General features: G+C 51.7%; 2 protein-coding genes across 16 annotated transcripts; one reads left to right on the top strand and one right to left on the bottom strand.

The window, feature by feature from the left end:
* Window positions 1-230: 230 nt before the first annotated feature.
* LOC133397359 (protein PHTF2-like) lies at window positions 231-18,460 on the bottom strand. Of its 15 annotated transcripts, none has more exons than XM_061668140.1 (26): window positions 18,070-18,460; window positions 16,951-17,040; window positions 16,807-16,873; window positions 14,630-14,710; window positions 12,410-12,466; window positions 10,712-10,781; window positions 10,475-10,633; window positions 10,233-10,398; window positions 9,691-9,852; window positions 9,369-9,576; window positions 9,158-9,301; window positions 8,292-8,448; window positions 8,151-8,221; window positions 7,933-8,061; window positions 7,756-7,841; window positions 7,492-7,684; window positions 7,068-7,199; window positions 6,913-6,999; window positions 5,551-5,706; window positions 5,343-5,438; window positions 5,139-5,264; window positions 1,925-5,069; window positions 1,667-1,829; window positions 1,553-1,593; window positions 392-1,446; window positions 231-317 (listed from the first exon to the last, which is right to left on the bottom strand). In XM_061668140.1, exons 4-22 carry the CDS (start codon window positions 14,672-14,674, stop codon window positions 5,049-5,051), a joined length of 2,265 nt encoding a protein of 754 aa, XP_061524124.1. In that variant the 5' UTR covers window positions 14,675-14,710; window positions 16,807-16,873; window positions 16,951-17,040; window positions 18,070-18,460; the 3' UTR covers window positions 231-317; window positions 392-1,446; window positions 1,553-1,593; window positions 1,667-1,829; window positions 1,925-5,048. The 15 variants fall into 15 exon arrangements, with proteins under 15 accessions (XP_061524124.1, XP_061524125.1, XP_061524126.1 ...); XM_061668141.1 differs by having other exon boundaries at window positions 392-1,443; XM_061668142.1 differs by having other exon boundaries at window positions 392-567; window positions 722-1,829.
* Window positions 18,461-18,564: 104 nt separating this feature from the next.
* tmem60 (transmembrane protein 60) lies at window positions 18,565-20,075 on the top strand. The gene is made up of 3 exons (XM_061668151.1): window positions 18,565-18,774; window positions 18,992-19,105; window positions 19,196-20,075. Exons 2-3 carry the CDS (start codon window positions 19,022-19,024, stop codon window positions 19,511-19,513), a joined length of 402 nt encoding a protein of 133 aa, XP_061524135.1. The 5' UTR covers window positions 18,565-18,774; window positions 18,992-19,021; the 3' UTR covers window positions 19,514-20,075.
* The last annotated feature ends 2,867 nt before the right edge of the window (window positions 20,076-22,942 follow it).

The raw sequence follows: 22,942 nt of genomic DNA, 5'->3' as shown, positions 1-22,942 counted from the left end.
CGTCGACTTAGACTTAGACTTAGACTTAGACTTAGACTTAGACTTAGACTTAGACTTAGACTTAGACTTAGACTTAGACTTAGACTTAGACTTAGACTTAGACTTAGACTTAGACTGCGACGTCTTCGAGGGTCCAAAGCAATAAAATGGGAGGAAGGCAACAATGCTTTTTTCCAAAAAGCTTTATTCAAAAAAAACAACAAAAACAACAAGAGCATAAATGACAAGGATGCGCTTTGCAACCATGTCATTTACTCACCCGTACAGCAAGAGTCTTCGGCGTTGGAGGAACGTTGGGCAGACGACAGCACGTTGACCTGCAAAAGGAAAAAAACCAGCCATTAGTGAACACAACACACTCCAATCCATTGGGGAATGTTCTTTGACTCACCATCAACTGTCTCCACACCTTCTTGGCAAAAAAATAAAAACAAATCCACTTCCAACCTGGGAGTCTTTTTCCATACTGCCAAAAAGATCAATTCAATTGTCCAAATTAAGTCCTGCCAGGTGGCATCTGAGCATTGTGACGGGTCACTTCGGAGAGTCCTTTCCGGCAACAGCCATCTTGAGGGGGGGGGGGGGGGAAAAATAAAAAATTAAATGCGTTCAAAGGTTCCGATGCAAACTGGACGATTGTGCTTTTACACTTACTTGGAACGAGTCCTCCCCAAAAGATTCAGAGCCTGCACAGAAAACGGGATTCAAAATAACTGATTACCTTTAGGTGGAAGGGTACTTCCGAAGACAACTCGTAGGCCTGATCTTCAACCCCCAAGAGGCGACAATGGCACACCTGCTAAAAAGACAAACATTGACAACCTGCTCAATATACTTTCCAAATCGGCTTGGAGGGCCTCTTCTCTGGGAAAGTCCAGCCAGCAAATTAAACCTCAACTCACAACTTCGCCATTACACTTACTCCTATTGGTTCCTTTTCAGTCAAGCAGCATTCAGCCACAAAACCCTGAACCTGCTTATTCTTGGGGGAAAAAAAGCTTTCCAAAAATCAGCAGCGGTCATCGTCAGGAAAAGCCAGCGCCTGCAAAAACAAACAAACATACATCTGTGTGTGACTTGACAAGTCAAACAACCAGTTACTTACTTTGAAGGGGACTTGACTCCAATTCTGTTCCGAGGCCCTCCTTGCAACACCAACTGGTAGGAAGGGCGTTGACCGCCACAAAATTCACTTCACAGCCTGAAAAACAAAACGGAACTTGTCACGAAGCCGCCTCAAATATAAAAAAAGGTGGCTGTTCCAATTGTCCCGCTAGACTTCTGCTCGGCCCTTTTCAGCAACATTTGCCACGCCGCCGACCGAAGAGCTGCTCGTCTGGCGGAGGCCTCGCCACAAATGGAATTTTCTTCCTCCGATTGACTCTCGCCAAGGCTGCGGCCGCTCTGGTCATCCAATGTCTCGCCTGCCGCGTTGCGCTTCATCTGCTGGAAAAAAATTAAACCGTTACGACAAGTCAGCTTTGGCCATTGGGAGTGCGCTTCGGTCACGGACGGTGCAGAGGGGTTTCTGATGAACGTGTGCTGCACAGACCTCTTGGAAGTCTTTGGATCTTGTGCGCCACCCCTCAGACACTACAAAACAAACAATTAGGTCAACGAGGACAGGCTGCAGAGTGGAAATGTTCCGTAGGTCGGTCAGGCTAACCAACTCGACCCCAGGCTGACGTGCAGGCTGTGCGGACGAGAGTGGCTGAGCGCCGCACGTGTCCCAAATCATTTGCAAAGCGTTCAGTGGAGACCGACGGCACGGCTGCAGTTGCTGCCTCAGACCAGCAGCGGGCGCCCTTCCGCTCCAGCCTGTCAATCATCTGCAAGGGTGGGGAAACAACCACCGAATCATTCCGATTGTTATCCCGCGCGGTATTTGCAAGCGGATCATCTGACGAGGGCCACGGGCACTGACCTCCGCTCGGTTCAACTCCTCCTCGTGCTGCTGATCGCAAAGCTCACCTTTGAACGTCAGCTCGTGCTGCTGCAGACAAAACATTGGAAAGGGTTACGACGCTTTACCTCGGTACGACTCTCCAGGAGGTTCAGCTCAGCGGTCACCTACGAGTGGGAAACACTTGAACGATGAGTTTGGCAGAAAACAAACGTCGCCGCTTACCTGCTCGAGCTCCCCTCGCCGACTGCTTCCGCTTCCTCGGGACCGGCGCACTTTATATACGCCCCGCCCCCCTCAGGTGCAAGCCTGCACTTGATTGGCGCTCAATCAGTTGCCCTTGTGTTTCAAATCCACCACCCCTTTTGGCATCTTTCAAATGTTGTCGTGACGTTTCATTTGGAAATGTTCCATATTGCTTGGGAATTGTTCGAGGTTCATTCCGGAGACAAACGTCAATCTACATTTCTACCGTCACACGTGTGGCTCCCTCCGTCCGCTCGGCGTCGGTGTTGCTGTCTCCTCTCTGTTATTATTTCAACACCGTAATAATACGCTGGTTTTTTTGGCATGTTGCTGACAGACGAGGAAGGCCATTCCTTTATATTTTACTTACTCGTGACTGCTGGTTTGCTCGCCTTGTTCGGCGCTGCTCAATTGACAGCCATCAACGGAGACGGCAACGCCGCCGCCTAGCGGACGTGTGAAGGTAATCTGCGTCAACAATTCACAAACTCTTACATACTACAAGTATTTCCAAATACATCGCGATTCACGCTCACGTTGAAAAATGCATTTCGAACACGTGCCAATTCCTTCACTCTTCGTAGCAGATTGCCAAATTGCTGACGATGCAACCGTTTTTCTTCATAACGCTCATCGTACTTTTCACGTCTCTGGCTGGACGCTACGCTAAATAGAAACAATTGCTCAACAACGGATGGGCAAAATTCCCACGAGTCCCGCTTTCTCACCCGACAAAGATGCAACAACAAAGACGTTTGGTTACAACAACAGTCGCTTTATTTAACAGCAGAGGGCAAATGACGTCTTATTCACAAATCCGAAACGCAAACATTTCCCACCGTGCCAAAACACCTCCATAGCTTTTTTTAAATGTGATTCAATGTCGGCCCTCTCCCAACTAGTTATCTGACAAATACGTTCAAACAAGTCTCTTTGACGACATTTTAAAGGGACGTTCATATCCATTGATTTGGGCGGAAACAACCCACAGACGATTGTACACCTCTTGTGGTTCCGCTCGCTTTTCTTTCCCCTTTCGAAAATCAACAACTTAATAACGTGTTCAACTCAAAACAATTCACCTTTTATTATTTAGCAATCGCGAACGCACGCAAAACTACCAAAAATTGCTATCGTCGAATACCGGTAGGGAGTACCGGGAACCCGTACCGATTCCGTTCCTATGTGACGGCCTTGCTTTCAAAAACAAGCAAATCGTAGGTTCTTTCTTTTCCATTTTCGCCAACTGCCTACCGATATAATCTCACATTTATTTCTTGTGAGGGACCTGTGGTGTCAAAAACACTTTTTGGAATCAAACACGTGGAGCAGAAAATAACACGCAAACACAAACAAACACTATGGTGCGCTTGGTTTCTTTATCAAACTGTCAACAGACCATTTTCCTCCCCAAATTATTTGGACCGCCCCGACTGTCCGTCGTGTTCGCCCGAACACTTCTTTGTTACTGGAAAAAGAAAACATTCAAACGCGCCTCTTCTTCCCAACCAAAACGCTCAACTACAAACTTGAAAATACAAACAGACCACAAGATAAAAACATACACATCCCAACGCAAAAAAACTACAGCCTGACGTAACCCATTTAAAGCTGCGAGTACATTCTTTTACCGCGACAACAAAAGGAAGCAAATCACTTTGGTCTCCTTCAAACACACAATGAGGAAAAAAAAATTTCACAATAATAACCTTAGCGACATGCTAACGCAACAACTTTACATGTCAGCATTTCTTTCCGTGACACTGATGCAAATCGTCCACTTTCGATTCATTTAAAGTGCGTGTTGGTTTTGCCTCGATAAAACAACCGGTTCCACATAACAACCGAATACTGACGCGCGCAAACTCCGCCGGACCTCGGAATTGGACGCTTTTTGGGACTCGGCCCGGAGGGGGGGGGGGAGAAACGTCCGCGTAGAAACACTGTCGGCGACTTGAGCCAATTCCAAAATGTTGCCCGACAACTTCATCGAGGCTCCGTTCACACCGCCGGGGACGTTCTCTTAACCCAATCGTCTCACGCGGGACATTTCGCGTCCCGTCTAATTGGCTCGACAACGGTCGTGCAGATTGGAAAGTTGCGTTTTCCAAACTTCCCGTTTAACGTTAGGACAGAGCCTCGCGACGTTGTCGCGGAGGCGGCCCTTTAGCACTCGCGCCGTAGCCGACAGCCAAATCAGCCTGACTCGAGGCCCCGTTAAAAAGGATTGCCGTCTTTACCGCCGAATGACATGAAAATGACACACATCCTCACACTAAATTCTTTTCTTCGCCCTGAGGTGGAAAAAAAATACACACAAATCAGATGCGCCACAGACGGCCAGCTCCCGGGCGCACCGTAAACATTGCCGGCTTGCGTTTTGCGTAACCCAAAATAAATCGGTCGCTTTCCCTTTCCGTTTGGCTTGTACAGCCCTTTTTTTGTTTTCTTTAGTGTCACATCCGTATTTGGAGACTTTATCTGGACTTTGGTCTTTTTCTCCTCTTTCCGCCGAGTCAGTCGGTTACCAATCGTCGTACGAACGCGCCGACGTTGCGCGTTATGAATCGTACCGGGCGGTTCTGTCCAAAACTTTGCCTCGTTCTCAAAAGCGGCCGGAACGTACGCGTAACGTTTGCGGCCCGACGTAAAACTGACTTCAAAAGTTGAGCCGAGAACCCACATCGTAGGAACGTTCCTGACTAAAATCAAATAACTTACACTCGAGGGAGCGCCGTGCGATGTCATAAATAGCGAGGTTCAATAAAAAGTGACAACACTGAGCGGGTAAATAGCTTGTTGAAGGTCAAAGCGCGCCGATGATATGTCATCTTCATCGTCATCGTCATCGTCTCGGTCTTCTTCGTCGTCGTCGTCGTCGTCTTCGGCCATCTTAACGTCACGACTTGATTTTCCACAGCTGCGCACAGTAACACGCACGTTACGCGCGCACAACGGCGGATGCGTTTGCCCCATTTGTCGCGCTCACCTTCAAGTTAAACCCCAACAGGTCCGAAATGACGCCGGACACGGCCGACAGGATGACCACTTGCGTGATGTTGTACAGCAGGGGGTTCATGGTCAAACCGTACAGCCTGAACGGACTGTCCAGCTCCTGCGAGGCGCACCGACGTGGAAACGTCACCCGCGCGCCCTCTCGTTGTCGGCGGGTGGGCGAGATCTCGTCACTCACCTTGAGGAGTTTGGTCGCCAGTTTCAACACGTTGTTGACCAGCGTCAGCTCTTCCTTCTTGTTGGGCTTCTTCTCCATCTTCAGATACAAGTTGATCTGACAAACACGGACGGACGCGCCGATAATTCCCAGACCCGGACCGCGAAAATCCCTTCCTCTTCCCGACTCAATTGCATCCGGGGAAACCGCCCGCACGTTCGTCGCGTACCTGTTCCGTCAGCAAGATGGACGTGTTGCTGTACTTCTTGCTGGTCTCCGAGCCCAGCGTGACGAACCTGAGCAGGAAGAGCGACAGACTGGAACACCAGATCACCAGCTCCCAGTTGTAGTGGCACTCCAGGAACGTCTCGTGCACGTGCAGCAACTGCGCCGCAAAAAATCCACACGACCCTCGTCAGCGTGACCGCCACGTTTCGTCCCGATGTCTCAAAATTGGATACTTTTGCTCCACGCCGTTACTGCGGGACAGTGATTGCGCAATATTATGTGATACGACCACAATTATTCCGCACGCTCTCCGATTGCGCAACGCCGTCATGACGCTAAAACCTTCTTGTTCCACCCTTTCGCCGTCAACGCTTAGTGGAATGTTTCTATCGCGCCCATTCTGTTTTCAACCTTGCTTTCCAAAAAATCAATCATCAAAATCAAACAAACGCGATGGCATAAATCCAGCTAGTCTTTCAAATCTCATCTCAAAAGTCATTGATACCTCGCCACTCCATTTGGCAAACGCACGCAACCTGCCGACGGACCGACGTCTATTTTCAGTTCCTCCGGTCCCTTTGTTTCCTGAAGATAAATAGGAGACAAAACTTCACAATTCCACATTTTATTTCATGCTATTTACGCCCGGATGTGTTAAACCACTCAGGACGGAGCGCCCTTAGTTTGACCGCTGCGAGTCGCTCAGGTGTCGCCTTTTTGCCTCGGGGTTTCACGTGTGACGACTGCATTTGCTATTAAGCGAACTTGAACGGCAGAGAGCCGCCGACGGGACAGCAGCTAACCGTTTTCAAACTGGAGAAGTGCGGAAAATCCATCGGAGCCGTGGCGCAAACATCGGGGCGCAGCCGATGCGGCAATTCGGACTGTCCCGAAAAAACAACCGCGTTTTCAAATCACACCGACAACGGCAACTACACAAACGACCCCGATCAAAAGTTGAGGATGAGGCTCTTTATTCTCTCGGACGGCGCCCGTCCATCCTTGGGTCGTCTCGTGTCAACTGCACGCAACCGTGGCTTTATTCCGCCGTAGCCGATGACGGGTCCGCTCGGTCCCGTGCGCTACTTTTGCTCCCCCCCCCTCGTCCTTATTGTCGACGCGGCAACGGCGGCGATTACCGACTCACGGCGACGCGTTGACACCGGACGCAAAGACCGATTTAGCCCCTGCGGCTTTTTCCTCCGATTATTATTTTGGGAAACAACGCGGTGTCTATTTCATCAAAACCATTTATTCATCTTGCGTCACGGTGGCCGGACGCCGCGCCGGTAATGTCAGGCGTTCGGCCGTTTCCGTGACATTTGTGTGTGTGCGCGCGCGCGCGTGCGTGCGTGTACGTTACCTGTGCACAGCAGATGAAGACAACAGACAGCGTTAACAAGAAGGCGGAAGACACGATGACGTCGACAGAGCGCTGAGGACCTCGCCGCTGCAACGTAAGAAACGACCGTGAAAAAAGGCGCGCGCGTTCAAACGTACAGGAGCGTCGGCCGTTACTTTGAGGTAGGAGCGTAGCGACAACCACATCTTGATGTTCTGGACTTTCTTCAGTCGAAAATGAGGAACTTCAGACTTCCTGGCTCGTCGCGCCGAAGTCAGGTGGCCGAATAGTTTGGCGAACAACAGCCTCTGGAAGCCACGCACGTTTATTTCACGTACGGCGGTGCCTCGACGCACTTGACGTAAAACTACCGATATTACTGCCGTGCGGGAAGAGGAGGTCGGTCTCCGGCGCCGTACGTGTATTTCTTTTGCCTCGTCGAGCATTGACGTATTTTAAAGCCGCGCGGCCGATGACGCACGAGACCGGTGTCGACCGAAATAGGCCGACTGACTTACACCGATAAATGCGCTTTTCTACCGCATTGCCCCCCCCCCGCGATACCGTACGGCTAACGCGTCGCCGACTTCTCGTCCTCACCTGCTTGTAGGTCCTCTCGGCCACGCTCAGCAAGAAGAAGAAGAGCCACGTGAGGCACACCCGCACCGTGAAGCTCACCGTCACCATGGCGACCACCAGGGCTTCCGAGCCGGACCCGCCCCCCAGCGCCGCGGACAGCAGCTCGTTGGCCGACGGCGCCGTCGGCTGCTCCGAGTCGCGCCGCTGAGCCAGTCTGAAGGCGCGCGAGCAGAAATGACCGTCGTCCGAGATGAACGGCGTTATTAACGATCGACTGAAAGTTACCTGTACGCTAAGGGGGTGAGTCCCAGCGTGACTGACACCAGATTCCCCAACACCTGGTAACCGATCCCCGGCGTGTAAAGATTCACCTGGAGGACCCCGACGCGTTAACGTTCCTTTTCTCCGGTAAACTGCCTTAAAGTACCCGAGTGAGCGTCGGCGTGGTTTTGGTCAACTCGCCCTGTTCGTGATCATGCCGCTGATCTCCAGGACGGACATGTCGGCTTTCTTGCACTCGTTTCCCTCCCACACGATGGCGCTCACCCTCTCCAGGCCGGCGTTGGAGCTGTGCGGCCAAGGGGCGTGACCCTGAAGGTACGAAACGTCGGCGGGCCAAGAGACCGTATGGATTTTTACTCGCGCCCGAACACCAACGCCGGCGCTGCTCGCGGACCCACCTGATGGAAAGGGTCGTCTCGGTACTCCTTCTTGGCGGGAGGACACGCGGGAACGCCTCCTCCTTCTCCATCTGCCGAGGACGACAATTCCCGCGTTAGGCGTCCGGCCGGTCGGCGCCGGGGATATCGTTATTGCCTGACCCGTCTCCGACGTGCAGGACGACCTGCACTCGGCGCAGTGCAAGAAGTCCTCCCACAGCAGGTCCTCCGTCTCAGACTCGTGCCGGGTGCTCTCGGCGTCCCGGGTCCTCGGGCCGGAGCGGCGGGAGCCGCGGCCGGCGCCGGACTCGGGAACGTCCTGGGCCCAAAGAAAAACACCGAGGGAAACAAAGTTTGCGCCCGAATACATCAAATACGCTGGAAACCGAGTGCTGAACAATATCACTTCATCCCAAACTCAAATCGTCGTCTCCATCCAAGCAAATCTTTGCAACAAAACAAAAATTGAAGCCAAACAAATGGGTTTGGACCAGACAATCGTGGAGGCCCACCGACCGGGCAGGGCTGCGGCGGATCGAATAAGTCTACACACCCCTGTTCAAATGCCACGTTTTTGTCTTTTCCAAAATTTGGACCTCCACAAATCATTTTCAAACTTCTTCCACCGTCAATGTGACCTGCCATTTCTCTTATCGAGAAGGGCGCTGAAAATAAACAACTCAAATAAACTTCAATGCGATTGACGAGGACTTGACATTTTCTTGGTCAGGTCACCGACTTTGGTGTAAACTGGTCTTTGACCTGATTCAATTACGGTCCGCCGACCCCGAAGAAGAAAATGGCCACGGCGGGTCTCCGCTTTGTTGGAATTAACGACCGGTCGCCTCGGAGGCTTTCACGCCTGCGCCGTGCGGAACTTCCAACTATTATTACTACTACTACTACTACTACTACTACTACCGCTTCAAACTACTCTTAACTACTAACGCCTTCTACCCGCCTCCGCTCACCGTAACGCTTGGAAATCAATCACTCTTCCCAACTAGCCGCCCCTGTTGTCATTTTACCTCCGCGGCGTAGTGTTTCTTGTAGTGCGCGTTCTTGCGGTTTCGGAGCGCGCAGTCGGCGTTCAATCTCTCGACTCCCCTGCGGAGGGCGACGTACGACGCGTCGGGGTCCTCCTCGCTGGACGCCTCGTCCGACGCGGGCCCCTGTCGGACGCGAGCGAGTGAGAATCGACGGCCCGGGTTTGAGCGTTTCGTCGCGCCGGCGGCTCACCTTGGCGCCGGCGGCGTCGCGCGGGGCGGCGTGAGCGTGCCGCGGCGGTCCGCGCGCGGCCCGGCGCGCTTCGTCGAGGCGGTTCGAGAGTTCGTGGCGCGGGCGCAGACCCTCCTCGCTGCTGCGGTTGGTCACGCGGCCGTCCAGCGACACGTAGCCGTTGTCGGTTTCCGTCGACTTGTCGATGGAGAGCTTGGACTTCCCGGACCTGCGGAGACCGAGCGACGGCCGTTTCTTTTTCCGCCCCTTCCGGCGAGGAGGACGAGCGCCACGAGATGCCTCGCTTCGGCCGCTCCGAAACAAACGAGGGGAAAATACGCACCCGGCTTTACACAGATCGTGCCAGAAATCGTGGAACAGAGCGCCCAGGCTGTTGGTGGCGCTGGCCGAGTAGGAGTGCGGCGCCCCCTCCTGCGTGTTATCGGTACTGCTCGAGCCGTCGCCTTCCCTGTGCGCCTCCATCTGAGAAGCCTTCCTCAACTTCCTTTCGTCGGGAAACAAGAATAGAGCGTACGCACGCTTAGGGCGCGCTTACGACGGGGGCCCGCTACCCGATGAATGACAAAAGACGACAGAAATTAACTGTTCCGGAAAGTCCCCTTTGAGTTAATTAGCGTCGATAATATTCAACGCCCAAACGTGGTCGAAACGTGCCAATGCGTTACGACTAATTGGAGCAGAAAAGTGAGGAGCTCGCCTTCAACCGTTTCCACTCCAACCCGTAAATCACAAAAACAGCCCGCGTGTGCGGTGGCGGGCGGGAATCTCTCCGTGACAAACGCGAGTACAAAGGAACAACGAGCCCAAACGATAACCTCACTTTCTTATCGCTACTTTTCCATTTGCCTCCTACTAGCCAATCACCTGCGTCTCTTCCCGCCGACGCCGGGGGCCGGCTTGGGCGTCCCGGTGGAAACGATCTGACAGTGCACGGTGCCCAGCAGCAGCATGAGCCAGATGGCGCCGAACACCTCGGTGGCGGGGATCCCGTGAGGCTGCGGGATGGTCGCGTAGAGGAGGGCCGCCGCCGCTGCGGATGGGGAACGCGCCGCTGCGTCACAGACCCGGACGGCGGAGCCTTGTTCGCAGTTTCGTAGGACGCGTACCTTGCAGCAGGTAGAGAGCCAGCAGCAAGAGGAAGATGGCCCCGGAGGTGACCCCGATCCACCATCGGTAGAAGAAGGGGAAGAAGACGACGCGCACGATGCCCTTCCGAGTCAGCGAGGTCCACGGACTCTCCGGTTTCGCCTTGGCGAACGCGGAGCCTGCGGCGGAGCGCAAACACCCGACGAATGATCGCGGAGTCGGAACGGCGCGCGGACCCCGCGTCGGCCTCTTCTCACCTCTGACCAGGTCCACGTCGATAAGGTCTGGCTTGACGTGGCCGGTCTTCTTCGGCTTGTTCCTCAGGCCCTGCGGGGAGGACGCGAAAAGTCGACGGCGGTTACGTGAACGAAAGGTCAAATACGAGGGGCGGTTTCAAAGGAATCGGCGCAAATTCCTTTGACTTCCCAATAAGCCGACGGTTTTGTTCAGGAATTTTCACAGCTTGTGCTTTCAATACTTTGGTTTAAGCCCGTCCTCTTCTCGTCAGCCGTTTTGTCACCCGCCCGTCACAGGCGGGGAGTCGTGATTCCATTTCTCGCTGCGGAAGGGGAACGGCCACCAAACGTTCTCAAAGGGTTGCGAAACGTATCCGGGTTTTCGGTCTCTCGTTCTTCGCCCGCTTTTTCCGTTCCGTTCCGCCCGACGCCGGAAGAGGACGGTGTTAAACTAAAACTTTCTTGTCAATACATCTTCCAACAACTAACCTTAAACCACAACCTGTGAAGATTTAAGGTCACGTTAAATTGGGCTCGAGACTTAAAGTGCCCCTCGTATTTAGGAGGCGCGGCGTGCTTTCTACCAACTGTAGCCACAGTCCTACTGTACTACTCGCGTCACGGCGCACGTACTGAACCGTGCCGTTAAAAGCGCGCCTTTGTTTTTGGGGGGGTGACTTCACGTGCACGTTTGAGTTACAAATACCAGTGTTTAAGAAGAGAGCCGATATAACCGGGCGTAACGCTTTCTCTGGAGGCTAGCTCCGCGTCGCCCCTCAAATGACCTCGTCCACCGGAGGACGGTGCTCTTCGCCTTCCGGTATATATATATATATATATATATAAAGATCGATATCGCCCCTCGTTGTGAGGGGATTTTATCTCGGTACTAACGCTTCGATACAAACGGCGCTCTTATCTCCCGGCTCGTCGCGGCTTCTTATCGTTATAATGGTCGCTGAGCGACGCTGGACTCGATGTCAAAACCATCTCGGAGTCCTTTTGGAGATACAGAACAACACGGCAGCGTGAGGTCAAAAGGGCAAACCCGTTCAATTACAATCACACGCGTTACAAATTAAGTGGAAACGTGAGCGTCGTTTCATGATTCAAATCAAATACTCCCACATCTTTTACATCCACACTCTTTTGGATTGACTTCATCGACGAACGACCTGAAAATCAAATGTCGCCCTTGTGGCTCAAATATTTGCCCACCGCGATCCGGTTTATTAACGTGAAACGCCGTTCCGTGCGCAAATGTAACAACTGGAAAACTCAATTCAATCCAACCGGCTTCTTTTTACTCGCCAAAAGATCAAAGAAAATTCAATGAGCGCGCTTCCCGTTTTGACATTTGCTCCTCTGAAAGTTTGCTTCCCGCAGCTCTGACCCCAAACCTTCCCATCACGCCTGCGAGCGCGGGGTCGACGCACGCGCTCTCTCTCTACTCGTCTACGCCGCGGGGGAGCGGACGCGCGCTGCGCCGGATACTCACCAGCGATATAAACTGAAGAGGAAGACGATTGACGGGGAGGATGGGTGAGGATGAAGAGGAACAAGTGGGACAGAGAGGAAATGGTTAAAAAAATAAAGAAAGAAGAACACTGGACAAGAGCCGGTCAACGGAGACGGGAAGGAGCGGACAGAACTTAAAGAAACTGAAAGAGAAAATACAAATGAATGAAACGCGGCGCGCCGAAGCAGACGTGACGGCACCTTTATTTCCCGCTGCTCCACAGACTTCTCCCATATCTGCTGGTCGTAGGCGCCGATCTACAAGAAAAACACGCAATAATTAACACCGCTAGGGATATTGTTGGCCTTTGGGGTCAAATTTACAGGTCAACTTCATTTGACCTTTAAACTTTGTCCAACCGTTCCATGTTTCACTTCACTCCAAACGGCTGATGCGAAATTGGCCGAGAAAGTCGAGGTCATCGCGACGGCGATCGATTGAATGCGCACGCACAACGAGGAGCGTGGGCGAGCGCTAACGCGCCCGAGCGTCGTCTGTCGGCGTCGCGTGGACTAAGAAGCCCGCCGCGGCGTCACCGTGGGAACCGGATCAGTGCCGTAGCTTGACGTGCGACCGGATTACATTGTTTTTATAACCCGCCAAATAAAACGAGAGTGTTTGTCGACGGAAACCCCGAGGCCTCGTCAGCGTGACAAACCAGCTACGCTCTCGGTACTTCCGACACGGCCGTCCGATTTGCGCGTCGGTACGCGAGTGACGGCTGGCGAGCGAGGAATCGACAGTGACTTCGTGCTCTTCCTCCTCCGCGGCGACGGGGGTGGGGGGACCGCGTCGACCGAGCGGCTGCCCGCAACGGCCGAGGATTAAACGCGCGCGTCCTCGCAAAGCGCCGTGTCCATCTAGATTTTCAAAAAGACCAAAAAACGAGAGGGACAATTGTTAACGAGCCAGACAATGAGTGAATAATCAGGCACGGTCAAGAAAATGTCCACTCGACCGTAGACGTGCGCTTGTGTGGCTCGAGCGAGCGGCGCTTCAGCTTCTTTTAAAAACCGTCCCAAACTTCTTTTCCTCTCGGCTCGCGTTCGTTATGCCACTCGCATAATCCAGTTATTAGCAATTCTTGCTCGCAAAATCCACTCAGCGGACTCATTGGAGCAGAGACATTTTAAAAGGTGTTTGCCGTAACATTAAATCACACCTTTGATGACTCTGTGGCTATGATTTGTTCTTCAATAAGCAAAACCACAAAAAACGCGAGCGCTCAGGCCGGTTACGCCCGCTTACGAACACTCCGACCCGTTGTCAGTGCGCGCGCTCCCGAACTCACTGACGCAGATGATGATCGACTACACGGGGATTTATTGTCCAGAAAACGACTGGGCTAATTATAGCGGAAGCTTGGGGAGCAAACAAAACCGGAAGGAATTTGGGTCAGGCGGCCCGCCGCAGCCTCAACATTAACCCCTGCGATGTCGCCACGTGCGTGCGTGTGTGTGCAAAGGAGCGCGTGCTAACTGGTTCAAGCGCGGTCCCGTCAAGAACGAGGTGGCAATTGTCACGACTTAATGACTTTCCCTCATTCAAGTCTTGGCCTGAACGTTTCATTTTCTCTCATGGGGTTTTCACTCCGGCAACAAAGAGTTGGCGGGAGCGTGCGCCAGCGCTGGGCCTAGCTTCGAGCTCGCCGGCCGCGCCGCACCCGAGTGCGCTCCGGAAGTTTCCCTTTTTGGCGACAATTCCAGCAGGTTGCTTCTGAGAGGTTTAACATTAGCTTTTCCAAGTGGGTTCGTCTGTTTCTTTCACACGTCACAATTGGCGCGCTTTTTCAGTTTTCTTTCACTGATAATAGGGAAGACGCATGTCACATCCCATTTAGACAAACCCTGAGGTCACGTCGCACGTCTCTCCTTCGTGACTCAGGAGTGATCCTCACGCGCGAACGATTTCAGTGTGTAACGTCCATTATGCGCTGAAATGTCTGTTCGGAGAAACGGTTTCATTTTTAAACCGCGTGACTCGTGTCGGAGGGAGAGACAAAGAGCGGCGACGGAGCTGGAGCGAGCGAGCCGGTCGAGAGACGCGGTGTGACGAGGGGGGTGGAAACCCAGCGGAGGATCCGGTATCGGAAACCACAGAACGACACGACGCCCCCCCCCCACCGGCTTGCCGCCGCATTTTGGATTCTGAACGCGTTCGGCTCCCGTTGAGTTGCTCCGAACGGACAGCGGCGACCTATTGCCCGGCCTGCTCAAATGTCACTGAAAGCGGACAAAGGTATTGGGACACAACTCCTTAATAACCGATGACATTCGATGCGTGCTCTTAATTCATCATCGTAGCAAGACTTTTCCATCGCACGATCAAACCGGTACAAATCTGCCACGTAGCCGCGGTGACGCTGCAATACGACTGCCGCCGTTCAAGCGTAAGCCGTTGCCACTGAAGCGGCGTCTTACCTTTTTCTGGTACCACACCACGGCATCTTTCACTTTGGAAGCCATTTACATGTCACCTCTCGCCGTCTAGGGCATCTTAGACTGAAGGGGGGGGGGGAAAAAATCATAAAATCACATGGGAGGGAGAGCCACAGAGAAAGCTGCGAGACAGCCCAACGAGAGCCCGACTGGCGCGGGTGTGACTAATAACGAAAGGTGGGGGGAGAGGCGCGCGCGCTGGAACGCCAACAGTCGTAACATTGTTGTACAAATACAGCAATGCTTGCGGTTGAAAGGGCAGTCAATCACGCGCAACAAAGTATGAATGCTGCGGTGGACTCCGCCCTTGACGATCGGGCGTTCACGACAACCCGCGCGGATCACGCCCATTCGCGGGATTGAAAGCAGGTCACTTTTGACAAGAGCGTTCTTTAGCTTTCGGTTGACGTTCTATATGAACACCGCGAAAACAAAACAAACTCACTTTCCAGAGGTGCTGTCAGAACCGCGACACGGGCGCGACGCTTATTGCGCGTAAAGGTGTACGCGCGCTTCTGCCATCCCGATGTCGTCGAAAGCGACGTCGCTGCCCGACGGGCGCTGTGCCGTGTCGCCGGGTTTTGCGTAAACGACGCACCGCCGAGATGCCGTCACACGTTTAAAGGCTCGAGTAGGAAAAGTTGCCACGAGGCTACGTGACGGCCCACCGGCGTAACGCACGAGGAGGAAGGAAGGAAGCGTGAGAAGATGCAGCGTCAAGATATGGCCGGAAAGAGTCTGTGAGTGGTTCCTTCCCTGTTCTCTTGCTGCGCGCGCGCGTGTGTGTGTGTGTGTGTGCGTGTTGACGTTCACGTGCGCGTGCGCAATTTAATCTCCACTTTTCTCTTGAATGTTTTCCTTTCGGGCTGTCACAGTCTCACGCCGTGAGTCGGCACCCGATGCCGCTGACGCGTTTCATGCGGCGCGCAAATGAGCGCGTTGGCATCGAGCTGCGGATAAAGTCAACTCTGCGCATATTTGTGCGTGTGTGCCGAGGCCACGTGCGCTCAGGAGGCCGACAATTTGAGAGTTAGGAGTTGGGTTTTCACACACCAAAGGAAAGGAAAAAGTCATGCCGGCCAGCATTCGGCTCAACTTTTCAATCTATGGCCAGCATTCGGCTCAACTTTTCAATCTATCTTCAATCGTCACTCAGCCACGGAAAAAATAGAAGCCGTTGGCTCAAATCGCACCACTGGATCTCCGGAGTCCACACGCAGTTGCCTAATATGGCCTCCGACCGCAGATTACAACTGCAGCCCGCGCACCGAAGCTCATCGTTTAAGACGGGAAACATGGCGCGAACAAAAAAACGCACGCGCGCCCGCGCGCACTCGACCTTCCCGAAATACACTGTGGCTTACCGTGTGTAATTAGGGAAAGGAGAGAGCGAGAGCAGCGATCTTAACGCACTCGAGTCACAGGACAGCAAACACAGAGACCGAGCTCCGCCGGCATGTCGACGAAATCTCACGCTCGAGGTCGACTTAATGTGGCGCGCGGACGCACGCTGGGTTTCGCGTAAACGATATAGAATGCGGAGTGGAAAGCGCGAGGCCCGATTATTTTGGGATATGGCCGTCGGAATCGTGTTACGTAACCTGCGGTATCTTTTCCTCCAAACCTTTGGGCCACTCCCACGATTCCCGCTTGAAAATACAATACCGGCGACGCGCCGATCTCTGAAGCGCAGCGAGTGCGTTATCGGTGAATTCCCAGTGGTATCTGCTCGGTACGATGACTCTCGTTGATGTAAACGCTTTTAAGTATCGCCGCGCTTTCAGGGTTCGTGCGGCACGAAAACACGAACCCCTTCCCGCCTCCGCTCCCTCGTGACGCGCAACCCGAGCTGCACCCTCACCCCCCTCTCCGCGGGCGCTCTATATTTCATGACGGGCGCCGGTTACATCTCTCCGCTGCAGTGGAAAAAGCACGAGCCTCTGCCAGTGTCCTTCAGCGGGCCGCCGCCGTTTGCCGCTTTGAGCGTGCCCGTTTCAGCACGGGAAACATTTATCCATATAAAACCGAGGGGTCATAAAAATGTGTCTTTACCTTTCAAACGTCGTGCAAATTACCTGCAGGATAACGCATTTGAGGTGACTAATATATTCCACAGGGGATGTGCAATGGTTATTATCGCTGATAACAATGTAACATACCAGCGGTGGTGAAGGTCTTGACACTGTGATCGCCAGGCAGCGCACCAAACAGCTCAAAGCGGTTACTCTGTACAAGACATGAGGGTCGCGGGTCAATGCTGATGTTTCGGGAGAACAGCGCGCACGTTTGCGCCGAAACGTTACCTTTTCTTCCAGTCGCACCGGTGAAAAGAGGACGCTCGTCGCTCCCCTCCTCCCGCGTTCACACTTTGAACATCTGCAGCTGCGACGTAACTGTAATGCAGCGAGTGACGTAACCGGCTCTGCGGGCCCGGCGTCCGACAACTGCTGTGACTCGCCGCTAACGGCGGGTTGCCTTCGGCGCTTTCACGGAAGTAACCCTTAATCGCGATCCGGAACCGCTTAGCCGTGCCCTCTGACAACTTGGTTATTACACGTCGTTTGACAAAAAGGAGGCCGCGCCGTCCCGTCACCTTTTGACCTCCCTTTACAAAGAACGCTCTCTGAAGGAGATCATGTGGGTGTTGGTGAAAATCATGTTTCGCGTGTCACAAAAGCACAACGTGGAGGCTTTTACGCCAACATTGGAAAGATAATATTCTCCAAGGTCCCAGTAAATTTCAAGCGTCAAATTTTCTTTCGGTACTTTCAATTTCAAGCGAAACTCATATATTATTCATTATTATTAAGATGCACTGCACACACTCAGAGTGAAATATTTCATATTATTTAATAGATGTGAATCATTGCCGTAACATTCAAGAAACAATTCAACAATTTGTTATGAAGAAATTGGGCAGGAATCTGAAAATTATTATGAAGTGTTTATTCAATCTATACGAGTACTGAACCAAATTGACTTTTTTCTTTCTTTTTTTACCATATTCAAATTTAGTGAGATGTACCTGGAAGAACAGAACACTCCTACGGTTCCTTCGTGTCGTAAGGAGTCAATTTGACCGCAAACTAGCGAGGACACCCGAAAAGTGCAAGTGGAAAGCTACACATGTAAACAACGGTGCCTTTCCTCCGTTTGAAAGCAAATAGGCGTTTCGAAGGCTCGTTCATTTCACGGAGCAAAGCGAGCAACTTATTATACGACTCGGCGATGCTTTCAAGAGCGTGCTCAAATCGTCTTGTTTTCGCAAGCGTGCTAACGTTGAGCGGCACACTGACCAAATCCGAGGCTAGCTCGGTAGCTAACTAGCCAGGCAGCTAGGCTACCGGCGGCCACAAAAGAGCGCCCCCCCCCCCCCCCTTGCCCCCCGAAACATGCAGCCGACGGCGGCTGCAGCGCCTTACCTCTCTGACGGTCAGGGCTGCTCCCGGTGTAGCCGCCGACAGGACTCGAATAAAAATCGAATCAAATAAAAGCTTTACGGGGCGCGGGGTAGCGAGCCAGCCTGGTCCATGGTGTTCGGATGCTCGGCTTCCAAACGTTGAGCTCCTCCGCAGCTGAGTGACTGGCAACGCAAAAACTCAAGTTGGCTTCACTCGCCCCCCGGCCCCCCCCCCCCCCCCCCGGCCGTAAAGCCCCACTCAAAAGCGGCGCCACATTTTCAGCGCTCCTACTTTGCCACTGACCAAAACAAATACACCTCACGATATTTTAATAGTGTGCCATTCATCATCCGGAAAAGCGTGTTACGTTTAATAAATCACTTGAAAACGTTTAAAACGGCCAGCCGATAGAGCGTCGGCTACCTCTAGCGGACATTAACAGTCACTGCAGGATTAAAAAAAAAATAAATACATAAATAAAATGCCTTTCGTCACGAGGACAGGGAGTACGGTTGAAGTGTTACGTGACGTCCGAGCGCGGCAGCCAATCCGTATCGAGAGTGGGCGCGGCGAGGGCTGATAACTTTCTCGTTCCCATCTTCCGGCGGTCGTCGATAGAAACCCCCTGCAGAAAAAAAAAATAACCCGAGTCCTGCAATCGACAAATATACCGACAGTAACGATGTAGGCCGTGCAGGGAGACGGAGAGCCTCCGAACACGCTGACGTGAGTGCACGTCGTCCGCGGTTAGCTTCATGCTATTGTGCCGTCAAAGCTAGGTTTGCTATCTGACGTGCTAACCGCGTCGAGTCCATTTAAAATGTCGATTGCATCCCGTACGTCAGCTGATGAAGTTTGCTTCCAAATGATTCGATTGATGCAGGTGTTAGTACTTTGATGCGAGTGCGCGTGACAATGTCAAGATATTGTGATCCCACCCTAGGCCGTTCATCTCCCGCCTTGCTCAGTGAAGATGTCCCTGGCTCAGAGGGTCTTGTTGACCTGGGTCTTCACCCTGGTCTTCCTCATCATGCTTGTACTCAAATTGGATGGGAAGGTCGGACGTATTTACTTTAACGCTGCAACGACGACTTTTTTTTTTTTTTTTTGGGTAACCATAACGACGCATCTTCATTGTGTTCTTTAGGTGCAGTTGAACTGGTTCCTCATCTTCCTGCCGGTGTGGGTCTTCGACGGCATCCTCCTGCTCATGCTCGTCATCAAGATGGCCGGTCGCTGCAAGCCGGGTTTCGACCCGCGGAACGGCTCGCCGGACCTGCGCCTGCGCGTCTGGTACCTGGCGGCCGTGCTGCTCAAACTGGCTTTCTGCCTGACGCTGTGCGCCAAGCTGGAGAAGCTGGCGGACGTGAAGGTCACGTTGGTGTGCGTCCCGCTGTGGACCGTGCTGCTGGGAGCGCTGGTCGAGCTGGGCCTCGATATCTTTCCTGAGAGGAGAGAAGCCTGACAGGGATGACGGAACAAAAACTCACCTCGAGAGACATTGATCCTCAAATCCCACCGATTGTATTCCCGCAACACTACTGTGAACGATACACTGACTTATTTATTTATACGACACGTTTTCGGTCGCCGGTACGTTGGGTATCGCTACTCGGTCGTTTGCGATTGTGCAACTTGCTGGGTTATCGTTTTGCCCCGAGGTCGAGTCCTGTATTTAATAGGTGAGGTGACGCTTCGTATGAGTCGTAAATTAATGGACGTTATGTTATGGTTTCCGATCGTTATCTGGAGTTTAGTGGGAATAAATGAGGATTCTGGAGAAAGTCCCAAGTTGTACTACTACCGTCAAACTAATCTGCACGACGCTGTAACGTGTTTATAAATGATCATTTTTATTTATTTTTTGAAAGGTGGTTGCAGTGTGAAGAGTGCGAAAGTTGGGGAAAAACTGTGTTTTTGTCACACTTGTGTCACCTGGGGGTGGAATGCCCCTGGCAACTACAACCCCGATTCCAACGAAGTTGGGACGTTGTGTTAAACATCAATAAAAAGAGACTATAACGATTTCGGAAATCATGTTCAAACCTATATTTAATTGAATACACTACAAAGACAATATCTTGAATCTTCAAACTGATAAACTTCGTTTTTAGCAAATAATCATTGACGTGGAATTTTATGGCTGCAATATGTTGCAAATGAGACTGACAAAGTGGAGGAATGCTCATCCCACAGGTGAACAGGCTCATAGGGAATAGGTGGGTGCCGTGATTGGGTAGAAAAGGAACTTCCCTGATTTGCTCAGTCGTTCACAAGCAAAAGATGGGGCGAGGGTCACCTCTTTGTGAACATCCATCCATTTGCCAAACCACGTTCTGTTGTCAGTTTCCTAAGGTCCGATCGGGCGACACCGGTTTACATCGCGTGGCCTTGGGGAACCCGCTTGAAGGACGTAAAAGCACTCGAGGCCGTGCGACTCGCTTTCACGCAGATCGAAACGTTGACGAATGACCCGCAAGGAGACATCTGCCTTCTGAGAATGACCAGTAAGACATTTCACCCGGTGAGCCTTTTATTATTTAGCCTCTTATTTATTTAAAGTAGAAACCTTTCTACGCGTTTGTCTTTACAAAACATCTTATGTACACGACAGTGCTGACAGTTGAAACGAGAATGGCTGAAATCAAAAACAAAAACACACAAACTCCAGATAAATAAATCCTGAAAAAACAAAGTCCCTGACGACTTTCTCCTCCGATGCCACTTTATACAAAAAAAATATAAAGATCGCATCAGCTTTTTCTTTTCTGTTTGACCACACCTGAACTCCGGAGGTGTTAAAAAAAGAAAAAGAGTGCTCCACAACGACCTTGACCTCTCAAGCGAAGCGAGAGGCCGAAAGGGGCACGAGAAGTGAGGCTTTAAACTCACATTTTAGAAACATTTGCCGTGCTAGCCGTCAGACTAAATGGCGGAAAACAGAGCTCGGCTTGCCGGAAATCAATCCGAGCAGCTGACCGTTGTTTTTAAGGCTTTGGTCCAATTTTCCAGCGGGGGAAAGAAAAAAATAAATAAATACAAATCAAAAAGTCACAGCGGGAAACTTTGGGTGACCAAACAAAGTATCTGTGAACATTCTGTAGTTTACGGTTCAGGACGGGCGCGCGACAAACACACGAGACAAATCGTTTCAACATTTGGAATCTGTCATTAAGTGCTTTCGGAAGTGTGACCTGTAACAAACATTCATGGTAGGCGTAAAAAAAGAAGGGGGGGGAAAAAAAAACAAAAAAAAAAGTGGTGTGTACAAAAGCCTTGGTACAGCCACTGATAGGCTGAATCTGTGTTATACGGATGTGGCGCGCCGGCTGTAGGTTGCCCCATTAAAAAAAAAAAAAATTTTTTTTCCCCCCTAACTGTTGTTTGATCTGCAGCTACGTCGTCATTTTAATGTCTTCGCAGTGGTATTTAATCCTATTGGACATGTTTTAAAATTGCGGTGCTGTGTTACAGTGGGTCTGGAAAGTATTTAGTCAGCCACCAATTGTGCAAGTTCTCCCACTTGAAAAGATGAGAGGCGTGTAATTTTCATCATAGGTATACCTCACCTGTGAGAGGGAAAAAAATTCAAGACAAAATCCAGAAAATCCCTGAATTTATTCGCAAATTACGGTGGAAAATAAGTATTTGCTCACCTACAAACAAACAACATTTGTGGCTCTCACAGGCCTCTAACAACTTCTTTACGAGGCTCCTCAGTCCTCCGCTCGTCACCCGTTTCGACTCCTTATCAGTATAAAAAGACACCTGTCCAAACTCCACTATGGCCAAGACCAAAGATCTTTCAAAGGACACCGGAAACAAAATTGTAAACCTGCACCAGGCTGGGAAGACTGAATCTGCAATAGGTAAGCAGCTCGGTGTGAAGAAATCAACTGTGGGAGCAATTATTAGAAAACGGAAGACGTGCGAGACCGCTGATAACCTCCCTCGATGCGGGGCTCCACGCAAGATCTCACCCCGTGGGGTCAAAATGATCACGAGAACGGTGAGCGAAAATCCCACAACCACACAGGGGTGGGGGGGGGGGGGGGGGGGCAGTGAACGACCTGCAGAGAGCCAAAGTACCAAAGGCTACCATCAGTAACAGGGACTCCAATCCTGCAGTGTCCAGGCCCGTCTGAGAGCATTTGGATGATCCACAAGAGGATTGGGAGAATGCCGTGTGGTCAGATGAAACCAAAATACGACTTTTTGGTCAAAACTCAATGTGTAGTGTTTGGAGGCCGAAAGAATGCCAAGTTAAATAAAAAACTATTTAAAAAAAACACCATACCTACTGTTGAAGCGTGGGCGTGGAAAAGTCATGCTTTGGGGCGGGTTTTCTGCAAAGGGACCGGGACGACTGAGCCGTCCGTGTAAAGGAAAGAATGAATGGGGCCACGTATCGTGAGATTTGCTCCTGGCAAGGCCACCGAAGATGAAACGCGGCTGGGTCTTCCGGCACGACAATGATCCCAAACGCGGCTTCGTAAAGAAGCGTTTCAAGGTTCAGATCTCAACCCCGTAGAAAATCTTCGGCGGGAGTTCAAAGTCTGTGTTGCCCGGCGACAGCCCCAAACCATCGCCGCGTGCAGGAATGGGCCACAATTCCAGCAACAGCGTGCCAGAACCTCGTTTCACCCATGTCGCTGCCGACGAAGGGTATATAACAAAGTATTGCGATGAACATTTGACGTTGACCAAATACTTAATTTTCCACCATAATTTGCTCATAAATTCCTTCAAAATCAGACGGCGATTTTCCATATTTTGTTTTTCTTTTCTCATTTTGTCTCATAGGTGAGGTATACCCGTGATGAAAATGACAGGCCTCTCTCGTCTTTACAAGTGGTGGCTGACTCAATACTTTTTGAGTGTTTCAACATAATCC

The sequence above is a fragment of the Phycodurus eques genome, chromosome 22, assembly GCF_024500275.1.
Source record: "Phycodurus eques isolate BA_2022a chromosome 22, UOR_Pequ_1.1, whole genome shotgun sequence".
Classification (NCBI taxonomy): Eukaryota; Metazoa; Chordata; class Actinopteri; order Syngnathiformes; family Syngnathidae; genus Phycodurus; species Phycodurus eques.
This window is presented reverse-complemented; position numbering and strand designations above follow the sequence as displayed.

Excerpts from the sequence above, each read along its gene's own strand:
- LOC133397359 (XM_061668134.1), bottom strand. The coding sequence starts at position 14,674 with ATGGCTTCCAAAGTGAAAGATGCCGTGGTGTGGTACCAGAAAAAG. Across the intron at positions 9,302-9,368 it reads GCGACGCCGCCGGCGCCAAG|GGGCCCGCGTCGGACGAGGC; the intron begins GTGAGCCGCCGG and ends CGCGTCCGACAG. Across the intron at positions 8,449-9,157 it reads AGAAACACTACGCCGCGGAG|GACGTTCCCGAGTCCGGCGC; the intron begins GTAAAATGACAA and ends CTTTGGGCCCAG.
- tmem60 (XM_061668151.1), top strand. The coding sequence starts at position 19,022 with ATGTCCCTGGCTCAGAGGGTCTTGTTGACCTGGGTCTTCACCCTGGTC. Across the intron at positions 19,106-19,195 it reads TACTCAAATTGGATGGGAAG|GTGCAGTTGAACTGGTTCCT; the intron begins GTCGGACGTATT and ends TGTGTTCTTTAG.